At 36.6% G+C, this 20,271-nt stretch overlaps 2 protein-coding genes across 3 annotated transcripts in view; both read right to left on the minus strand.

Annotated features, from left to right (window-relative positions):
• Positions 1 to 20,271, minus strand: part of LOC133516349 (CCR4-NOT transcription complex subunit 6) — a 195,366-nt gene that overhangs the window by 134,929 nt on the left and 40,166 nt on the right. The window lies entirely within an intron of this gene.
• On the minus strand, positions 8,720 to 12,398 carry LOC133516350 (uncharacterized). The gene is given in 2 exon segments (XM_061849256.1): positions 8,720 to 11,835; positions 11,837 to 12,398. Coding segments are annotated over 2 exon segments (1,395 nt in total). The 5' UTR covers positions 12,199 to 12,398; the 3' UTR covers positions 8,720 to 10,802.

Consider the following 20,271-nt stretch of genomic DNA (forward strand, 5'->3'; position numbering starts at 1 on the left):
GCCTACGAGTCAATCCGTGAATACTTCATTAGATGACTTAACAGTCTTTGCTAATAAATTATCTCACTGCAGAATCAGTTCCAGTGAACATATTCAAATTTGCGTATCATCACATCATTCAACAACCATAGTTTGCGAGGAAACTGAACCTTACAAAAAATATTTTGCCATATTATACGAGTAATCAGGTTTAAATGGTCCAATAGCCTATTTTTACTGTCTTAAGATGTTTAATGGTTCCCAGCATATTAACAATATATTAAAATAGTTATGACCTAAATAAAAAATATAAATATATATACACCGTGTTTTTTTTGATTTGCGTTAATTTCGAGGGTGCATTCCTGAGCTTAAATTAAGTAACTTTCTCAAAGACACCGATATTCTAATTAACTCCATTTCGGAGATAATCGATCATTAATTTTTATCTTATAAGGCCCTTACGAGCGTGTACACTTGCCTTAGGGCATGTTTACTTATTGATTAGTGTTTAGTGCGAGTTCATACATTTGCTACTAAACGTAAGTACTATCTCGGACGATCGACGTTCGAATGCCCGTGTTACAACAACGCTATATGCAACATTTAGTTACTTATTATAAAAATAAAAATAGTAAAAAAAAAACAAAAAAATTTTTTTTTTTTGAAAATTAACTATGCCATTTAGTTTTCTTAAACGTACTTACCGATACCCCGAAGTTAACGAAATTCAATAAAAACACGGTGTATAAGAGGTATTTTGTGGCCGAAATAGGATCGGAGTTACGATCCATATCGTTTAAATATAGACCAGCACTAAACACAGCTTGATTCTTTCAAACCACGTTTCATACATTTTCATCATACTCTGATGGATGAGTTAGCACTTTGGCAAAGATATTTAATTCATTAATGTAAATTGAGCCCGACGAAGGAGAGGTAATTTTCCAAATTAAGACCCTTTAAAATAATGTACGATCATTTCTCGAGCAACGACCCGACCGCTGCAAGAACTTAAGCGATTTTAAATTAGAATATTCGACTGACCATCATTTGTCTTACTGAAAAACAAAATAAGTAATTTTCAGTGACAAACGATCAACACTTCGTTGTTTCGGTTTCGAAAGATCCAATAACCTTAGATTAAATATTATAAAATTTGTGTCTGTATTCCTCGGATAAATTCTATGCTGAAATATTTTTGAAAACTCCTTTGTCACCAAGGTGTTAGTTCATGTTCACATATTTATGAACGTGTAGACCGTTTCGATATATCTGGTGGCGACTGTACCTACTTTTTCGTTATAACTTAAGTAGCAACAGCGAAATCGTTATGACGTAATTTCCGTAATATTTCTTACATTCAATGGACTAGTGTATATTAGAAAGCTCCATCCGCGCAACTGGCTACTAAAAAAGGAAGCGGTCTATGAGAGTAGGTATTAAATTTATTAATATATTAAGACGATAAGGAGTAATATTACGGTGCGGGTAGCACGAGAGCTCGGGCGAGTGAAAGCGGGTGAAACTTCCGAGCGGAAGCCGGCTTTCTACCCCGCCTCCTGCCGTTGAAGAAAACTAACCCTGGCTTTTAGAGAGGGCACTGTACTTAAACGGGTGACCAAGCCCGACAGCTTGATACGATAGAGAAAACTGTACAGATCCCGTCGCCTCGGAGCCGGTCATCTTCGCATGCCTACGGTTTTTACACTCATTATATTATTCTAGAGAGGATTAGTATGAGGATTGAGAGGGAGGCATTTGCCCAGCAGTGGGACACAAGTTAGCAAATAAATATACATAATATATTATATTTGGATAAATAATATTAGTCTGGCTTATTGAATCGTGCCACTCGGGGAAGAATAATAATGTCGATAATTAAGACAGAAGTGGAGGACCCGCGCGAAATCACCTTTTCATAACGTTATAAACGTAGTCCTCATTTTTCTCCCTGGATATTAACATTATTGAAAATATTTTGACACAATTTGTTGTATATCTACCACAGCTACCCCTACAGTCTTTTTTTTTCGAAATTTTAATTATTACAGTTAGGAGCATTTAAATTTTTTTATTGAATCTGTTTTTCGCTCGTTTTCGAATTCGTTCGCAAATTTTTACAATAATGAAATATATTGAAAAAAGTATAATGTAGGGGCATAGCTATAGTCAACATATATCAAATTATGTAAAAATATTTTCCATAATGGCAATAACCAGAGAGGAAAATGGGAATACGTTTACGTTTGTATGGAGAAACGGCCGTCCCATCCCCTTTCCTCTTAAGGGAAAAGGTGCCAGCCTTGCATTAGAATAACATTTTTTTATTCAATAGGTATACAAAAAAGAAGTTCCATACATTGTATTCGGTACCAAAATTTAGACTCTTGGTAGGGGTACGCAATTCAGAATTCAGAATTCATTCAAAAAAATTCCCACCTTTTTTTACCAGTGGTAACTACTGGAAAAAAAATCCCAATAGTTACCACCAAACCGAGTTGGTGGTAACTAATGGGATTTTTTTTCCCCAAAAAAAAATTCCCAGTAGTTACCACTGGTAACTATTGGGAATAACCCACCAATGCTTGTAAGCAGAAACAGGCACCACAAAATCGAACCTACGTTACTTGAAGTTATGCGAATGGTCCACGATTTGATTTCCTGTACCCCTAGTGTAAATATTTTCGACAGCGAAACGTGACGTACGCGTTTGCGTTAAGTGTCATTGTGTATGAGATTTTTGACTTTCCAAAACGTCCCGCTTGGCGCGCTGTTCAAAAACCCATACAAAATGAGACTTAACGCAAAAGCGTACGTCACGTTTCGCTATCGACTAAATTTACACTAGGGGTACTGATCGCAAAACTACACACACGGTTATCTGTAAAATGTGTAAACTGGCGTGTCTGTGTTTCACGGCTAACGCGTAACATCTTGTGTTTACAGAGACGACGCGCGCTCCGCGGCGGGCGCGAGCAAGGTCGCGCGCCACGTGCTCCGAGTGGTACATTGTTGTCCGACGAGAAAGTTGTTTTTCTCCATCTTCTATTGACACTGAAGAGAACTTATGAATTTGAATGCGAACGGGTAATGGAAATATTGGTCTGAATCCTAAGTTTGTCGCTGCGTAATGCGTATTGATTTATTTCGTCTTTGGACTTTGTGGCGTACCTAATGTAAGGGATAAATAGGTTTTATGACTTTGTTTTCAACTACACGGGTCGAATTTTACGAAGGTATGATCTGGAATAAATAAACTTTGAATAAATGTAAATTTTACAGTTATTTACTATGCTTACACGAGATTGCCCTACACAGAAACTTTTTACGTTTTCGTTAGGGACATAATGTTTACCTAATTCATTTACACACCTAGCCATGCAAATACTAATAGAGCTTTCAAGTAAAACTATCTAGTATAGATATTTATTGAAATTCCAAATGACGATATGGCCTTGAGTATATTGGACTAGATACTCAAGGCCATATAGCCTTTTCATATTCATGGAAATTATTTTTACCAATAATGTTGTGTTATAATCTAAACTGTAGAGGCATACTTAACCTGTGTTACCTATTTTCATCCATTATGTAATATATCCATTATTTAAAAATATAAAAAAAAGATATAAGGAAAATTAAACATGACCCAGAGTTAAATAATGACTCCAGTATGGGCAGAAAATAAATTGTACTCAAGTGCCGATGTAAAGTCGAAATAATTTATTCAATTTATATTTACAATACGACGACAGGTCGAACCAATTCAAACGTAGACCAAGGCCAACAGAGTTCATATGATAAACAGTAGCTTTTGTAACCTTGAAATAGACAACGCAGCAACCTAGTTGGTTACAGAGTGACAAAAGTAAACTATTAGTATGATATGTCTGTGGGCTCCTTTAGACATCAGCAAACTATGTAAAATTATAAATGATACTAAGTATATACCTATACCTATATAGTAAATTAATGTGGTTTATAGAAGTAAACATTAAAAAAAATACAACAGTTGTAATAAAGTAATATTGTAATATATGTAGTAATTATGAATATTCATAAAAAAACACTGTTATTATGATCCTATAGACAAGCGCCGGCTCACCCCACGCGCCACTCTTCTAATGAAGTTGATTTAGATATTACTGACAGTCATTTCATTGACAAATAGAATTGCTCGAGTAGAAAAACGTATTTAGTATTATGGTCGTCAAATTACCACATAAACACAACCTACTCGTAGTTTGAGCTAACCTAAAATATGGTTCCCTACTGAATAGTAAATACTTCAATTAGTTGGTGTCATCTGGAATCTGAAAGCCGTGTAAGTGAACGGAATATAACTTATTGTGTTTTAAGGTAATACGTTCTGCTTTGATAAATACTCATAAGATGTGAATTCAGAGAAGTTTAAACAATTATCAAATTTAGCGCGAAAGTTACGCAGGCGGATATCTAGTGATAAATTTTATTAGCACTGCATTGCCTTTTACGACGGTAATAGTAATTCTAATAACAATAATTTGAGTCATTTCATGGTAACACAAGGGGCTTACGAGCAATTGAAGAAGCGCTCATTCACGCATATTGTTCATTGCGTATTATATTATCAAGGTAGTAGTAAAGTCCCTTATTTAGTCTAGTCTTAAGCCTCCCCAGTCCCCTGTCAAAGCACATTAGAATTTTGTCACGCTAAAATAGTTCATATTTGCATTGTTAACAGGATACAGGACCTGCATAAAGTTAGAAGCATTTGTGAACTTCGATAGGTAGTTAATTCTACTTTTTACTGCAAGTATTTTTGTCTCCAGAAGCAAGTATTTGTAAAATATGTACAGTGAAACCTGGATAACTATGACTTCGAGGGACCTGCAAATTTGTCTCACTTAAAAATGTATCCCACTTACCCAGGCTCTCAGTTAACCAGGTATAAATAAATTTCGATCTCATTTACAGAGGGTTCCATTAATAGAGGTGAGAATAGAGGTTATTTCAGTTAAAGAGGTGGTTAGTAAGTTACTTTGTAAACATTATGTAGGTATGAGTTGTAAATTAATTTTTGGTTTTTCATGTTACTTACCAAGATTTAAGATTTCGTTTCTATAGTTTTAACTACTTAAACTAAGTAAATAAAACTTGAATTCGTTTAGACACAATTAACCACATGCAGTATTTGTGGGTAAAGTAAGAATTAATAAAAAACGATAATCATCTAGAATAAAGTACTAGTTATAAAGGTCATACATTGGCTTTATTTCACATGCAGAGGTCAATTCCTAAAAACAATGAGCTAAACTATTTTTGCAAATATAGTCTCAGTAAAAGAGGTTAATACACTCTTTGTCTCAATTATAGAGGTAAATGTGACTATAATACCCAAAATACTAATCTCAGTTATAGAGGTTTCCTACTTATCGAGGTCCCACTTAACCAAGTTTCACTGTATTTTTTTAATTGTACATATATCAATATAAAGCACATTTTAATGCCGCACTAACAATACCTGTAAGGTAAAAAATATTTTATCTATTTATATATATATATATATATATTTATGAGCAAGAAAATTGACATTATAAGTAAAAGGGCAGGATAACATAGTTGTATGCTTGCCAGACTATAAAGTCTAGACATAAAAAAGTCAAGGCTCAAATATTGAGGCCTAGTCTGTGCATTTCATGTTTTGTGTTCAGTGTATGTTAAAACGCATTACGAATATTAAGATTCTTTGAAATCGCAACAACCTGCAATAAAGATTTAATTATCTCATCAAAATGAAGATGCTGACGAGAAAGAGTGCGTCTTTAGAGTATTTCATTAACACATTGACTGCTGAGATCCACTGTTCGTTGTCGCTATACTCTAAAGCGGGAAAACGCTAAGATCGGCTACGAGCTTAGCGTTTCGAAAACGTTGGCAGTGAATGTGTTAAATTAAAACCTGATGCAATGATATAATAATATATAATTCAGATGGAGAATTTATGGGAATCCTTGTAAAGCTCCACATTCCCTGAAGACGTAAACACGCCGACAATTTATGAAAATTATACTTTACAATAATGTATACAATGCAATCTCGCATATTTGCCAGAAGGTTCAATTTCTTGTTTTAATGAAGCCTCTACTCTATTGCCGCAAATGTGTTGACCACCATTTCCTTTTAACTAGTTTATACCTAAGATGTACTCCTCCAAAAATTGCATTATTTTAGACAATTATGCAGGAGGTAAGATTGGAAAACTGTGTAGACTATGTATTTAATCAAAGAAGATGAATAATAAAGCTATCGAATTGAGCAAGACTGATACATCCTTAAAATGGTGCGTACTTTTGACGTGTTTTTTTTTTACTCCATTTTTCCGAGTGCTATAAAGAATTCTGCATAACCAGAACAGCAATATTTATCTCGTAACAGAACTCTGTAACAAACTAGATAGAGTTGTGGTAAAGTGCAAGAACGGTCTAGGTGTCCACCACAAAGGTCGATAAGTACGTGATGATGATGAGTTAGACAAAGGATAAAGGTTGATCACGCCAAAATTCTACGCTCTTCACGCTCTATATGGACGTGTAACAAATAAATAGAAAGAAAATAAAGAAGCAGCAGAAAAGTCTACTGGAGCGAAATATATATTTATCATAGTACTTAATATACTCGAATTTCATGTCAGCCTCAGGATTTGACATACCATAGACTTTGTGATGACACTAGGCACTATGGACGACATGATTACTGTATGTCCAAGTAGTCTAAGCCAGAGTTATTTGCACGTTACCGTTGTTGTGGACCAATCCTTTGCTGTCCGCCTTAATCTAGGACAATCCACGAAAAGTACTGCTTAGGCATTGATGAACTGTCATTTTTGGTGTTCGATGGAACGTATCGGCAACATTTTTATAATAATAATAATAATAAAATTCTTTATTGTGCACTACTAAAGAAAAACTCATATTACAAACAAAGACAGGACTTAAATTAGTAGGTAACAACAGGCGGACACACAGACAGACAGACAGGACAGGTTTATTTTAACGTACAATAATTAAAATTAAAAAACGATATACACGCTCCCGGGCGCGTGCGTGACTTCCATCTCGCCCACACTTACGCTCAGTGAGTGAAAGAAGAACACGAATTTACTGGACCATAAGTATACAAAACAACTATGTCATCCATGACAAACAAAAACGTGCGCCCAAATTTTGCCTTGTTCAACTTTTATTTACTTATCTGTCTACTACTCGTATTATCAATCTAGGTTTATGGGCTCTGGTCATTCCTTATGTTTATCATGGTTTTATAAAATGAGGCGGGTAAATTTAGGTGTCTTTGATTTACTGTCTCCTACGTCAAAATTTAAAAGCGGTTCACATAAACAATCATCTATCAATGTGCAAATTGTTGACAGTTATTACTTTAACTTTTAGCTATACGAATTTGTCCTTCTATAAACAAAACAAGGCATTGCGCAGTTTCAAGTGTTTCAACACCCATAAAATAGAGACCATGACATTGGTCCGCGCCGTCTTTGCGATTATGAGACAAACAAGCCGACGTTTATCACGTCACTAAACAGAACACAAATCCTTTTACAAATATTGTGACAAAAAAGCATAGCATTTACAATAGTACAGATGGTAATGATGGATGCTAATTCACATTATTACTAACTAGCCTATTTGGCTAGTTCCTTACAAGGATCAAAACTTTTGTAGAATAGGTACCTATTGAAATAAACCATTGTTGTGTTACTACGCTTCGTAAATCAAATTAGAACAGAAAGGACATTCGCCGTTAGGTCCAATTTAAAATCCAAACTTTCCTTCTTAGGATCAAATGTGTCGTTCGCTTTGTATGTTCTTAATAAAAACAAGGTCTGAAGTTTTCATTGTACACCAACAGAAAACAAAGATATTAGTAAATATTTTTGAGTACTTATCTTACATACTCAAAACCAAGAATGAATTGTAGTTTATTTGTCCCAGAAATTATCCTGAAACGCTTCACAAGAAAACCAGCACTGGATACGACACCCAAGCACGTACATTTCACCTAGGGTATCTAGATCCATCTAAACGAACTCTGCAACGAATTTGACAGAATGAAGTGTGAAATTGTCATTAGAAACGTCGTATTTTCATAGAAATTTGTCAATTATGATGATATTACCACATTTTGCCAATACCATGCAGGGCTAGCTTGGTCCGACTCTAGTTCGTAATTGCCAGATCGTCGAGCCTACATCATACTCGTATAATCTCAAACTAATAGTACCTATATCATATTAATTTCATAATTTCCATGTAAAGTGTGTATAACAACTTCTGTGTAATTTCTAATACTACTAAAAACTGTATTATTGCAAGTTGCAATAATTACGAAGCAAATATATAGTTAACATTTATCGATTATGGCATATGGTATGATTTCACGTTCATATCCCGAACATAAAACATACAAAATGTAAACAAATATACAATAGCAAATGCGTAACGAACCAACAGCTGCTCGACCACAATTGAAAGTCTTTTATGCGCGTTACGTAACTGGCATACACTACACACCTAGTCGTGTCGAATTTGAAGCTTCACTTCAACATTTTGCGTTTGCATTTTCACTAACAAATTAACCCAGCAAATAATATAGAATTAATGTAAATAAATCGTTCCTGCTCACTTGCCTAAGTTGTAATTCAACTAACTCTTTTATATACGTTTGATAAATAAAACAAGGATTATTATTTCTGGACTTGGTATTTATTGTACAAAAATAGTGTGCGAGCGTGTAACTCATGCCTCTCGCCCGACACAACCGAAATACTATACCTATGTAACTACATATGCATAAAATGCATTCACACAGTAAGCTAGACATAGCCTATATTGTTTACATTAAGACGATGTATCGTTGAGTCTTACAGCCGTGCTGGTGACTCTCTTTGGATCCCACCACAACTACAAGCTCGGCAAGAGATTACTAATTCTGATTATAATTTACATGTGTCGAGTTATAAAATATTCGTGAAGCTAAAACCACGTGCTTTGTTGAAACTAAAGCCTTCTTCCTTTTAGTAAAAAAGTATAATCAAAATGAAGCAGGCCCAACTTGAATGGCTATTTAAAATTACAACCGCATATGTTTTGTAAATCAAGGGACACAATCACTACTAAATACGCGTTATAATCAGAATTCAAAACATAAAGCTATGTAAAGACTGCTAGCGTACGCCGAGCTTGTCGTACAGAAGAATAAAAAGTTAGCAAGAAACAATTTATCATGTCTTCCCACGCACGCGCCGCGAAACATAAGCAAACACAACACATAAAAATAAAATAGAGAACATCGGACAGCCCATGGTGTGTAATACCCAACGATAGAGACGGTGTACAGTCCATGAATAACTTAGTTATATTCACAATATCTACATTGTGGAACTTTATCTGGTTTAACTTATGACGTTGGACCCTTATTTAAACAAAAATGACCTGTCAGCCAATCGGACACAGATATTTTCAAAATCGCCGCTTGTCAATGAACATTAAGGAGTTTAAAATGTTCCCATGCTGTAAAAGTGCTTGATAACCAGTAAATAAAAAAAACACGTTTGTTGCGTTTATGCGAGTTGGTCAGCTTCGGCGAGTTCTGGTGTTGAAAGTGATGACGTAAAAAATAACGAAATATTCGAATAGGAAACAATGATTTTTCCGCCTCTTTTGGCCAGTATGGATGTTATTTGTTAGTGATTTGATTTGATAACTATAATTAAATGCATATTTCACATTATGAAGGAAAATAGATTGAATGATCAATATTTAATATTACATAAAAAAATATTAAACTAAACCGTGACAATAATTCACCCGCTACTTTTTATGAGATCCACGGCGAATACATTTATTCCCTATGTATTTAGTTTCACGTACAAGATAAACAAGTCTTTTTTAATTTTATGTTATGTCTAAATAATCCGACTTTCAATCCGGAGGTCGTGGGTTCAAATCCTAGCTCGTACCAATGAGTTTTTCGGAACTTATGTACGAAATGTCATTTGATATTTACCACTAGCTTTTCGGTGAAGGGAAACATCGTGAGGAAACCTGCACACATCTGCGAAGAAATTCAAAGGTGTATGTGAAGTCCCCAATCCGCATTGGGCTAGCGTGGGGACTATAGCCCGAGCCCTCTTGCACATGAGAGGAGGCCTGTGCCCAGCAGTGGGACGTATATAGGCTGAATTATTATTAATTATTATTATTATGTCTAAATAAAGTTTTAGTTGTAATGGGACTAATGAAGTAATGACAATATGGGAACCTTTTTTGTTTATAATTTGAGATACATATATGCGATATAAGTTGGAGTGAAATGATCATTAGAGGTATGAACCGGTGGTGTGAGTGCGAGGCGCCACCCGGAACGACGCGCGCGGAGAAAACGGCGGGAAACCGCAATAAGAGCGCGCCGCCGCAGCCGCGAGAATCGTGTCAGTAGTGTGAAACGCTAATTGCACGATGCAAGTTACTCCTGCGCATCCGTCCGCGGCATTGACAAGCGGCAAATCATTAAACAACAAACATGTTTCCAGATAAAGCCCCACGTCAGTTTCCTATGCTATTGTTAAAAATAAATTATTATAAAATCTACAGGAAACCGATTCGGAGATCTCATTATGGGTCGCGATATCACGCTCCGTGCATGCCTCGCGGCATGGCGACTTGAGTCCAGCTCAAATGGCGAGCGTAGAGTTCTCTGGACCGATTGACGACACGTACATCTACACAAACATATCAAGCACGATCACAAGCCTTAGATAGTAACTAAGGCAAATCACAAATATTGCGCTCATCCGGTGCAGGTCCAAGGGGAGAACACGCCGATTCAGTTGCACCTTCACTTTTTCCACTAACGTCCACACTTAATTCCTCCTTTTCACATATCACCGCACTTTTTACTTTTGGACCGTGGTCCGATATCGTACATTTGTTAACGGCACTTTCACATTTATCAGCGAAAAACGAACGCTGATCAAGGTTTTTGGCCGGTGGCGAGGTCGAAAACAGTTTGATCTCTAGATCGCGATGACCGTTCATTGAAGTCACAATCTCTGAAGTAATTTCCAAAGCTAGCGGAGAGCGTGGCTCAGGAGAGCAAGCCCTATTTGTGGGGGGAAAAAGCGAGTAGAGATTTGGAGCTGAAGATGTGTCACTGTTATTTACTGCTCGTTGTTCGGGAATTCGTGAAGACGGGTCGCTCCAGCTGCGTCTTAGAGTTGTGTCAGGGCCTCGCCTACCAAGAGAGCCTACCACCTTCATAGAATCTTCTAATTTCGTAGGAGCAAAATCGCCACTGGAGTTTTCATTCAGCAGATCTGCAATTGAATCCGCGTCCCATATTTGTCCCACAGGATCGCAGTACCGACATTGACACGACGTAACGGCAGACTCCGCAGGCGAAGCGGCCTCCGCCAGACCAAAGCGGCTAGCTTCTAACGCTTCTCCGAGCACTGACACACGATAAGTCTCCGGCACCGGTTCTGGGTATTCCAAAACTTTTACATCCGCTCTGTACGACATCGATAAGTCACGGCAGTAAGATTCATCATAAATATTTCGCGGAGTCGATGAAATTCCAGAAACCGTGCAATGATCGATTTCACCAAGTTCCAAAGCAGTAGGGGACAAATCATGTGGCAAAATGTTGTTGGGTTTCCGGTCTTTTTTACGGCGTTTCCTTGGTTTTATTATCCTTGGCAACATTGTTTCAGAGTTAGTGGAACCGGAACTTTCGTCGCTAGCGACACTGACCGCATCCGTGTTGTTGTTTCGTCCGCTTCGTGTGGAGCGAGGGTTGTTGCTGTTGGTTACGAAGTTTATTTCCTTCGTTTCCCTCGCACCTTTCCCTGGCGACATGATCAGTGTGTGCAAGGGGTCTATGGATCCGTTGCTCAGGCACGGTCATGAATTTTCGGCGATCCTGGCGGTTTTGTATAATCAGCGGAGCGCCTTGAGCGTGCATAGCCAACTTGGAAACCGGTGTTTGTCGGGCGGGCGGAGCACGTCCTGCCATAGAAATGAGAGGAGCGCCCAGCCACGCGTTTGGATGCGGTACACCGTAGGGCGGATAGTAGGGCGGCGGGAATCCGGGTGCGGTAGTTGCATATTGTGGGCGAGCGGGTTCGCGGCGCCCTAAGGCGGCGCGCTCGCCCGGACTCATCACGTCTGAGCAGGACGTTTAACCCATATTCACAGAAATAAGTTTCACTGTCACGGTAAAAGTTGTATGTGCGAAACGATGTCGTAATCGTAGTGTAACATCGGAAGCGGCGCGGAGAATGATCGCGTGCGTCCGCCGCGGCCGTCGGCAGAGAACTGGAGTGAATGAGTGCGGGCTGGTCGCGAGTGCCGAGTGGGAGTGCCAGCGTGCCACGCGACTGACTATATCGCCCGTCTCGCCGATGCAGCGGAAAGCTTTGCTGCCAAAGCCGCTTTACTATTGAGCCCGCGCTGTTTACTTTTCAACCGATGAGTAACAACAATTAACGAGCGCTAATTACTAAATTAAACTGACCCGTACAGAAATGAAGAGAAAACACCCGAGTTCGTTTCTTATGTAAGGCATTATTAATACAACTGCATTGTAAAAAGCCATAACATACTCACCCTATAAGCAATTTAACTTACCATATTTCTAAGGATTCTTAGGAATGAATAACAGTGCATGGGAAGCTTACCTGAAACAATATAGTTTTATATATAAAAAATATTGTAACCATAAAATATAAACGGAACAGTCTGTACCTGTAGTAAAATATAATTAATTATTAGACTCTGGCACAGCCTCTTTGTCAGTAGAAAAAGGCGGCAAATTAAAAAAAATGTAGGCGCAGGATTAACCTCCCATAGAAAATTTGAATTTCACGCTTTTTTCTACTGACAAACTGGGTGTGTTTAGTATCATTATTCATTATATTATCATACCTATTACTTACTTCGTATTAATGAATCAAATTTTAACACAATAAACTCACAATAAGAAAAGGTATTAAGGCTTTCAGTGCTAATTTAACAAAAGCTAATGACAGAGGATAAAGATCTACCGATTTGACCCCATGTATGTTCGGCGGAATTTAATGCGGCTTAATTCGAAATATCTATCGAAATAGTTAACTTAAAAGTTTAAACGCGGTTGGAATAATTGACTCTAGTAACATCTGACGGTATAACGGGTTGGCTTAAAGTAATGAGAAATTTTATTTTCGAAAACCAGATAATAAAGACAATAGCTATAATTTTATGGATTTTATAATGACAAACTAGAACATATTCCAGCATCAAAAGCAAATGCTATAATATAACAAAATGCTCCCTTTCTTTAACTTCGCGTAACTTGCTTCTGACCGTTTGCATTACACTTAGGACAACTTTCAAGTCGAATCTCTTTAATTATTTTTGAATTTTCATTGTTAATTTTATTTTATTCGCGAAATAACTTAGCACCTATGGCTATACACATATAAATGTACTTAAAATTGCCCAAAACCCTTCGAGTAGTCGAGTCTTAAGGACATTCGGAAGTATGGAATCATTTCGTACTTTTGCCACTAGCGCCTAAAATTAGTGAAAAACACCATCACATACATTTTTACTAAAACATGCAACTCTCGGAACGTTTCTAAAGCGCCATCAATTGCAGATCTGTGAATTAATATTTTCAGTGAAATAATATTGTGAAGGATGGCCTTTAATGAATGAGAAGCTACTATGCCGAAATAATTAAAATTAATTTGGACTTTATGTTAACGGTATTATTGTGTTTGCTTATAATGTCGAATATGCTCCAGTTCGTCAATATATAATCCAAAAACTAATAGCTTATGGTCTTTTTTTTGTGTGTTCTAAAATAGAACTTTTCAATACTTTAATTAAGCCAACCCGTTAAGTGACAACAGGGCCGAAGTAAGGCATATGGGTTCCATAAAGAGGCTTAGACCGCATTTTTCAAGGACTATAATTATAACATTTATAATTGGTCAGAATTCTGGTATCCTAATCCTATGATTTATTACTTTACATGTGAAAAAGTTTGAGCCCACGTCTGTTCGTCTTGGCAAAATAAAGACCTACTCTTAATTCTATAAAATTTTCCACTGAGGTTTGCACAATTTATTATAAAAAGAAATTGAATGTTTGTGTTGTGAATGTAATTTTTTTTCAAGCGAAAACCTACCAGGATAAAATAAGAAGCAAGGAAACTAATTTCAGCGTTTTTCAAAGACGAAAGTGGAGGTCTCGCGCGAAATCGCCTTTTCATATGAAGGTAGCCCTCATTTTCCTCTCTGGATATTAACATTCTTGAAAATATTTTGACTCAACTGGTTGTATATCAACCACAGCCTTATGTCCCTACATTTGATTTTTTTCGAATTTGTAATGATTATAAGAGTTAGGCTCATTTAAAAATGTGTGTGTAATTATTTTTTCGCTCCTAAATTTTACAATAATCAAAAAATGAAAAAAAAAGTCAAACGTAGGAACATAGCTAAAGTTATACGGTTGGCTGGCTGCCACGTGACAGGCATAGCCTAGTGTGGGGCCGCAGGATATCTTTTTAATGTTAATAGGGTTTTTTTCTTTTAAATACACAATTCTTATTCGTATTCTTATACATGAAATTATGCAAAAATATTTTCCATAATGTCAATATCCAGAGAGGAAAATGAGGACTACGCTTTTATGGAGAAGCGGCTATCCTCTTTCCTGTTAAGATACCCTTTGATTAGAAATATGATTTTTATTATCCCATAATTTTCATATTTGTATCGAAAGTTACCTGAGCATAAAGTACCTGTACCTACCTACACTTATTAGTAAATGTACGGAACAGTTCAATACGAGTAACGTGGGTGCTTTTTGAACCATGAGGCTACCTACATAAAAGTAAATTAAACAGGATTTGATCATACGACTGACGTGTATCTATTACTGGTGACAAGTATTAGACCTATCACGAAATCACTGCTTAAGATAGAGTTCAACGACATTATTTTATGAGCCAATCATTCCGAGAGGGATACGTGGGTAGGTATGTCTAAAAGCACTTCACTGGACAGGCTATTTCCTCCAGTTCAATGCCTATAAATGCATCTGACACATCTCAGAAAAAACAAAAGCTATTCAAGCTGGAGTATTTGTTGCAATGTCATGACAGAAATAAAAGACGGTGGCACTAGCGATAGCAAATCTTGAGTTTAGTGTGAAAGCCCGTCGATACCGATCTTGATTTAAAATAGAGATCGATTGTTTAGTTCTGATTCGATATCCAGATTAGCAACGCAACAGCAGCCACGCAGAGAAAGTGATCGGTGTGCTCACCCGATCCGTCGACCTTTGCTGAAGCGTCGCGTGTTTAGACCAAATTAATTTTCTAGCCACTCTCGCTCTCGGTTAGATGCGTTACGCGACGCAACTCGCTATTACGACGTATGATAGTTATTACGAGCACAGGCTTGATTATTATCGTTTCGAGATAAGTGAAAGTTATTATGAGAGCTTATCCGGTGGACTCGTATGCCATGGGTCAATATAACATAACATAACATGAGCGAATGTTCTGACGCTACGCAATCTATTTTGAAACTTCTGTAATAATAATGATAGCGGCCACAAATCTTGTTTAGTATCATCTTATGTTGGACGTGGTCCAATAAAACATGGGCTCTACAGACACCAAAAGTTAAGATATTGCGAAATTCATTTCAGTATTTCTATTACTTAAAGCAAATGGAAATCCATTTCAGAATGGAATAACCAGGTCAGGCAGAATTATATTGCGGCGTGCGTAACTTTTATTTCGCTCCCTCCCACTTCCAGTCACGACGCTTATTAACTTGACATTTTTCCGCCCAGCACGTCACAGATTCACGCACCATGAATTAACTGTCATTGCCATCTACTTGTCAAAACTTACGAAAACGTTCACTTTGCGATTATCACCATTAACGCACACACTTTCCATTTTTACTGCTTTCGATTTTAAGTTGAAAATAAACAACTTGAATGTAAAAGTGTCGCTTTTAAAGTTATTGGTTTTGAAACTATGAAAACTTTTTAAGACTTTTATTGACCAGTATTGAACCTAATAATATACAAAATAAAGGTACTATAATAATTAAGCTAATATATCGTTTATTTGCGTGAATTATGGTAGCTAACCGATGTTACATAGTTTTTATGAGTCACGACATAAATCGGCCGAATAATGCCGGTATAGATAGTCAGACCAAGCAAGATTGTGTTCTTTAAACGTCAAACTTCTATGAAATTATGACGTATGTTGTCTTGGTCTGACTAAATAAGGTGAAGTGTTTGAGTAAAATGACGAATTCATAATAACAAATAGTAAAAACCTTAAATTCAAGAATTATCAATAGGTATTAGCTGACTAAAGTAAATTTTATTGATCTGTACCCCTAGTGTAAGTTTTATCGACATCATAACGTGACGAACGCGTTTGCGTTAAGTGTCATTTTGTATAGGATTTTGAGTTTCCAAAACGTCCCGCTTGGCGCGCTCTTTCTAAATCACATACAAAATGAGACTAAACGCAAACGCGTACGTCACGTTTCGAAATCGAATTTATTTACACTAGGGGTACTGTACCCCTAGTGTAATTTTAGTCGATAGCGAAACGTGACGTACGCGTTTGCGTTAAGTCTCATTTTGTATGGGTTTCTGAACAGCGCGCCAAGCGGGACGTTTTGGAAAGTCAAAAATCTCATACAAAATGACACTTAACGCAAACGCGTACGTCACGTTTCGCTGTCGAAAATATTTACACTAGGGGTACTGTTCTGAAACAAAAACAATGGTTTCCGGGGTATAGGTAATACTTGAACCTACAAGATAAAAACATAAGAGAAACAGTCGAATTGGTAGCCTTCTTTTTTCCGAAGTCATTTAGAAATGAGAGAAACTAATAAACCAAGTCAGTCATAATCATAACACACAGTTGAATCACGTAATACGAACATTTCTCAACAGGCGTCGATGTAGAGACGTCATCAACACGACCAGATTTCACTTCCACTTTTCGTGTTCGCCACAACGGTAATGAGTCTATTATACAGCAATTTAACCCGTTATATACTAAACTATAACACATTAACCCCCATTTTGGTACAAATGGTGCGTACGACGTATCCGGAGTTATGTAAAGTCTTCGCTTGGGTACTGACGTACTAAAACTAGAAGCATATTAAAACTGGAATACTCGCTCTGAAGATTTTCCCAGCTTTTTGCATTTATTCTCTCAACCGAAAGTACGCAATCGTAGTTTAATAGTGAATACCGTCGTAAAACAGGCATGCCTCTTACGTTCCTAAATGGTGCCACCGTCATTGCGGTTTCTAAATGGTAGTTCGAACTTCCAACAATAAAGTTACACAAGCTATCACGAACAAGCAGTGGGTATCGGACGGCCATTCAAAACAGAGCACTTACTGGCTTGCCATAATTGCATCAAAATACGCCTAGTTTCTAACGAATAAATACTATAATATAAGAATATTAATTCAGGACAAACAAAATAAGCTATTTCACTAAACATATAAAACTCGGTTAAATTGGCATTACCAAGGAATTTTAAATAGTCGTAACTTACCGTAGCAAATAGTGCATGGCTAATTTGGCTATCTATAAACAAAAATAATATCAAACTTAACAAAGGAAAATTATTTGGTATTTAATTTTGATTACGTGTAATAATTTAGAACTTCTGAAAGTCAGACTATTCTCTTTCAATCTTTAAGACAACTAGTATAAAATGTAATTTATTCTAGTCGATATTTTTTGAATAAAATATTGTAGTTGTTAATAATTATGTTTCGTGAACATGTTTCAAAAATTCTGTTACTACGATTAAAAAATTCAATATTTTGTTTACCTTTTAACCGCTTAGAATTTTTCTTCGAGCGTGCTCGTATCGCCGCTGGTACGAAGTTACACGAAGTTTTGTCTTATTTATCAGACTGCGGCGAAATTAACTGGATATTGAATTTCTTATATATCAGTCTCCGGCGGTTAAAATGTTAAACAATATACTTAAAAGTTGCTGTTTCCTTCTTCATGCTCAAAAACAATATTAACAAAAAAGAGAGACAAATATTATGAACCCAGAAAACTTTACGCCGTTTTCCTATTGTTATGAGGTAATTTTACTAGGAGACGAGCACAGCAAGCTTTGTGAACAAGGCTGCTTAGTAAGCGCATGCGCAAGCAGATTTGCAGGTTAATGCGTTTTTGATTAGCGGCATTCAACTGCACTTTCACTAAACGTCGCCACGTGCACCTAACTCATTGTTCTTTCTGCAACTAACCATTTAGGGTCTAAGTACCCGAGTCTCTACTTGTCGCAGAGTTTATACAAGCCTTAAGTAGTGAAAGCAAATTTCATTTGTATAAGTAAGTATCAACGAAGAAACTGTAACTGGATTCTAAGTAACGCCTTTAGCACCAGTTTCTTTACGACGTAATAAACAACGAAGTGTCGAAGGCCTGTGAGCCCCTAATATTTAAAGTTGTCAATTTGATTTGTGCTCATTTGTATTCCATTCCGTCATATAACAAGAAGCTATAACCGTGCAGAAGCAATATCTACGCAGGCTTTATGTCTTTGCCCTTTATTCCCTTCCTTGAATACATTGATAGTATATCGGGATTTAAACAAAATTTATGTACGAATGAATGAAGTTCTGTCTTGTGTCTGTTATACTTCTAAAGGGTGACGCAGAACAAATAAGAAGTAAAAAACACATACTACATACATACTCATTATATACCGATTATACCGCCAATTGTGTTACCTCTACAGTTAAGTTTTTTATGCCTAGGTATAAATCATATTCATTTGCTAAAACGTAAAGCTAGGACCGTCGTAGCTTAGCAGTGAATGAGAAGAATGACATAATTTCACTTGCTTTTATATCGAAATTGTATGTGATATGTTATTAAAGTATATCTAAGTACCTGTTTTTATCAAAACAATACATTGCTGTCAAGGTCGAAATACTTTACAAGCAAGACATCCCAGTTCCTGCCGAGGAATTAATGTGTTTTTTTAGACAAAATGCTAATGCGAAAACAATCGTTCGCAATGATATCGTTCTGAATTCAATTCTCGGCTATAACGATTTCACTATTAGAACAAGTATAAGGACTAACTAGAGAAATTAATTAAAGGTTGATTTCAATTCTTGGGATAGTAGGTACGTTTCTCCGAATTTGCAAAAAGTGTCAAAAACCTTTGAACGTAAGCCCAAATTACCTACCTAATTTCATGCATAAGAAATTTGGACGACCAATGACAACGCCAGTCACCTAGATATTATGACATAAATGACAACTATTTCCGCTGAGCTAATATTAAACGAACACACGTCTATTGGCCGCTAAGCTATAAAACAACCTACTAGCCAAAAGCATAAAGATTTTCATACGCTTAACACTCATGTAAAACGGAAAGCTTTATATATAGCTCGTTTTAAATGAAGGATTAGGTAATAGCAAACTAAATCACCTCTTTAAGCCGCATCACATATCTTGACTCGAGACGCTTTGTATTTTTGGGACTTTGTTCGTATCAATATTTTCAGAAGTAACTGTACACACCTATAAATTAGTAAATATAATTTTCATATCAAGTGATCCATTTTCATTGCTCATGCTTTACAATACCTAATTGTTTCAAAATTCTGCAACTTGTTTTTTTACTGATGTCATTAAGATTGAGTAAAAGATTACCTACTAGCCTGGTTATTTACCATCAATCGGGCCAAGACAAATGGTAGTAGGTAATAACGAACAAAGCAGGGAGTTCCAATAGTACTCTGGGGAAAATAACAGCCAACCTCAGCGCTACAGCTCTCGAACGGATAAGCCTATTATTTATTTATTTATACGTTATTACAATGAGTAGGAACAGGGAAAGGGAAATAACTATTACGTTCCTTGGTCTAATAAAACAAAGCACTTTCTTTCTTCTAATGTCTAAAAACTCTCACGTCACATTGTTTCGTCTGTTATTGACAAATATTTGAAATTATTATAAGAAATGTCGGTTAAAAGTTAAAGAATCAGCCACTAATTGATGACGCTTACAACATGCTGAGACGCTGACGTCACTATGTAAAGGGAAGAAACAAAAACATCTCTGACTTTAACTCATCTTCCTGAAGCCAACCGCAATTTCAATTACATGTATATAACACATAATTTACTAGTAGCTCTGTGC

This window comes from Cydia pomonella, chromosome 3 (genome assembly GCF_033807575.1).
Source record: "Cydia pomonella isolate Wapato2018A chromosome 3, ilCydPomo1, whole genome shotgun sequence".
NCBI classification, from domain to species: domain Eukaryota; kingdom Metazoa; phylum Arthropoda; class Insecta; order Lepidoptera; family Tortricidae; genus Cydia; species Cydia pomonella.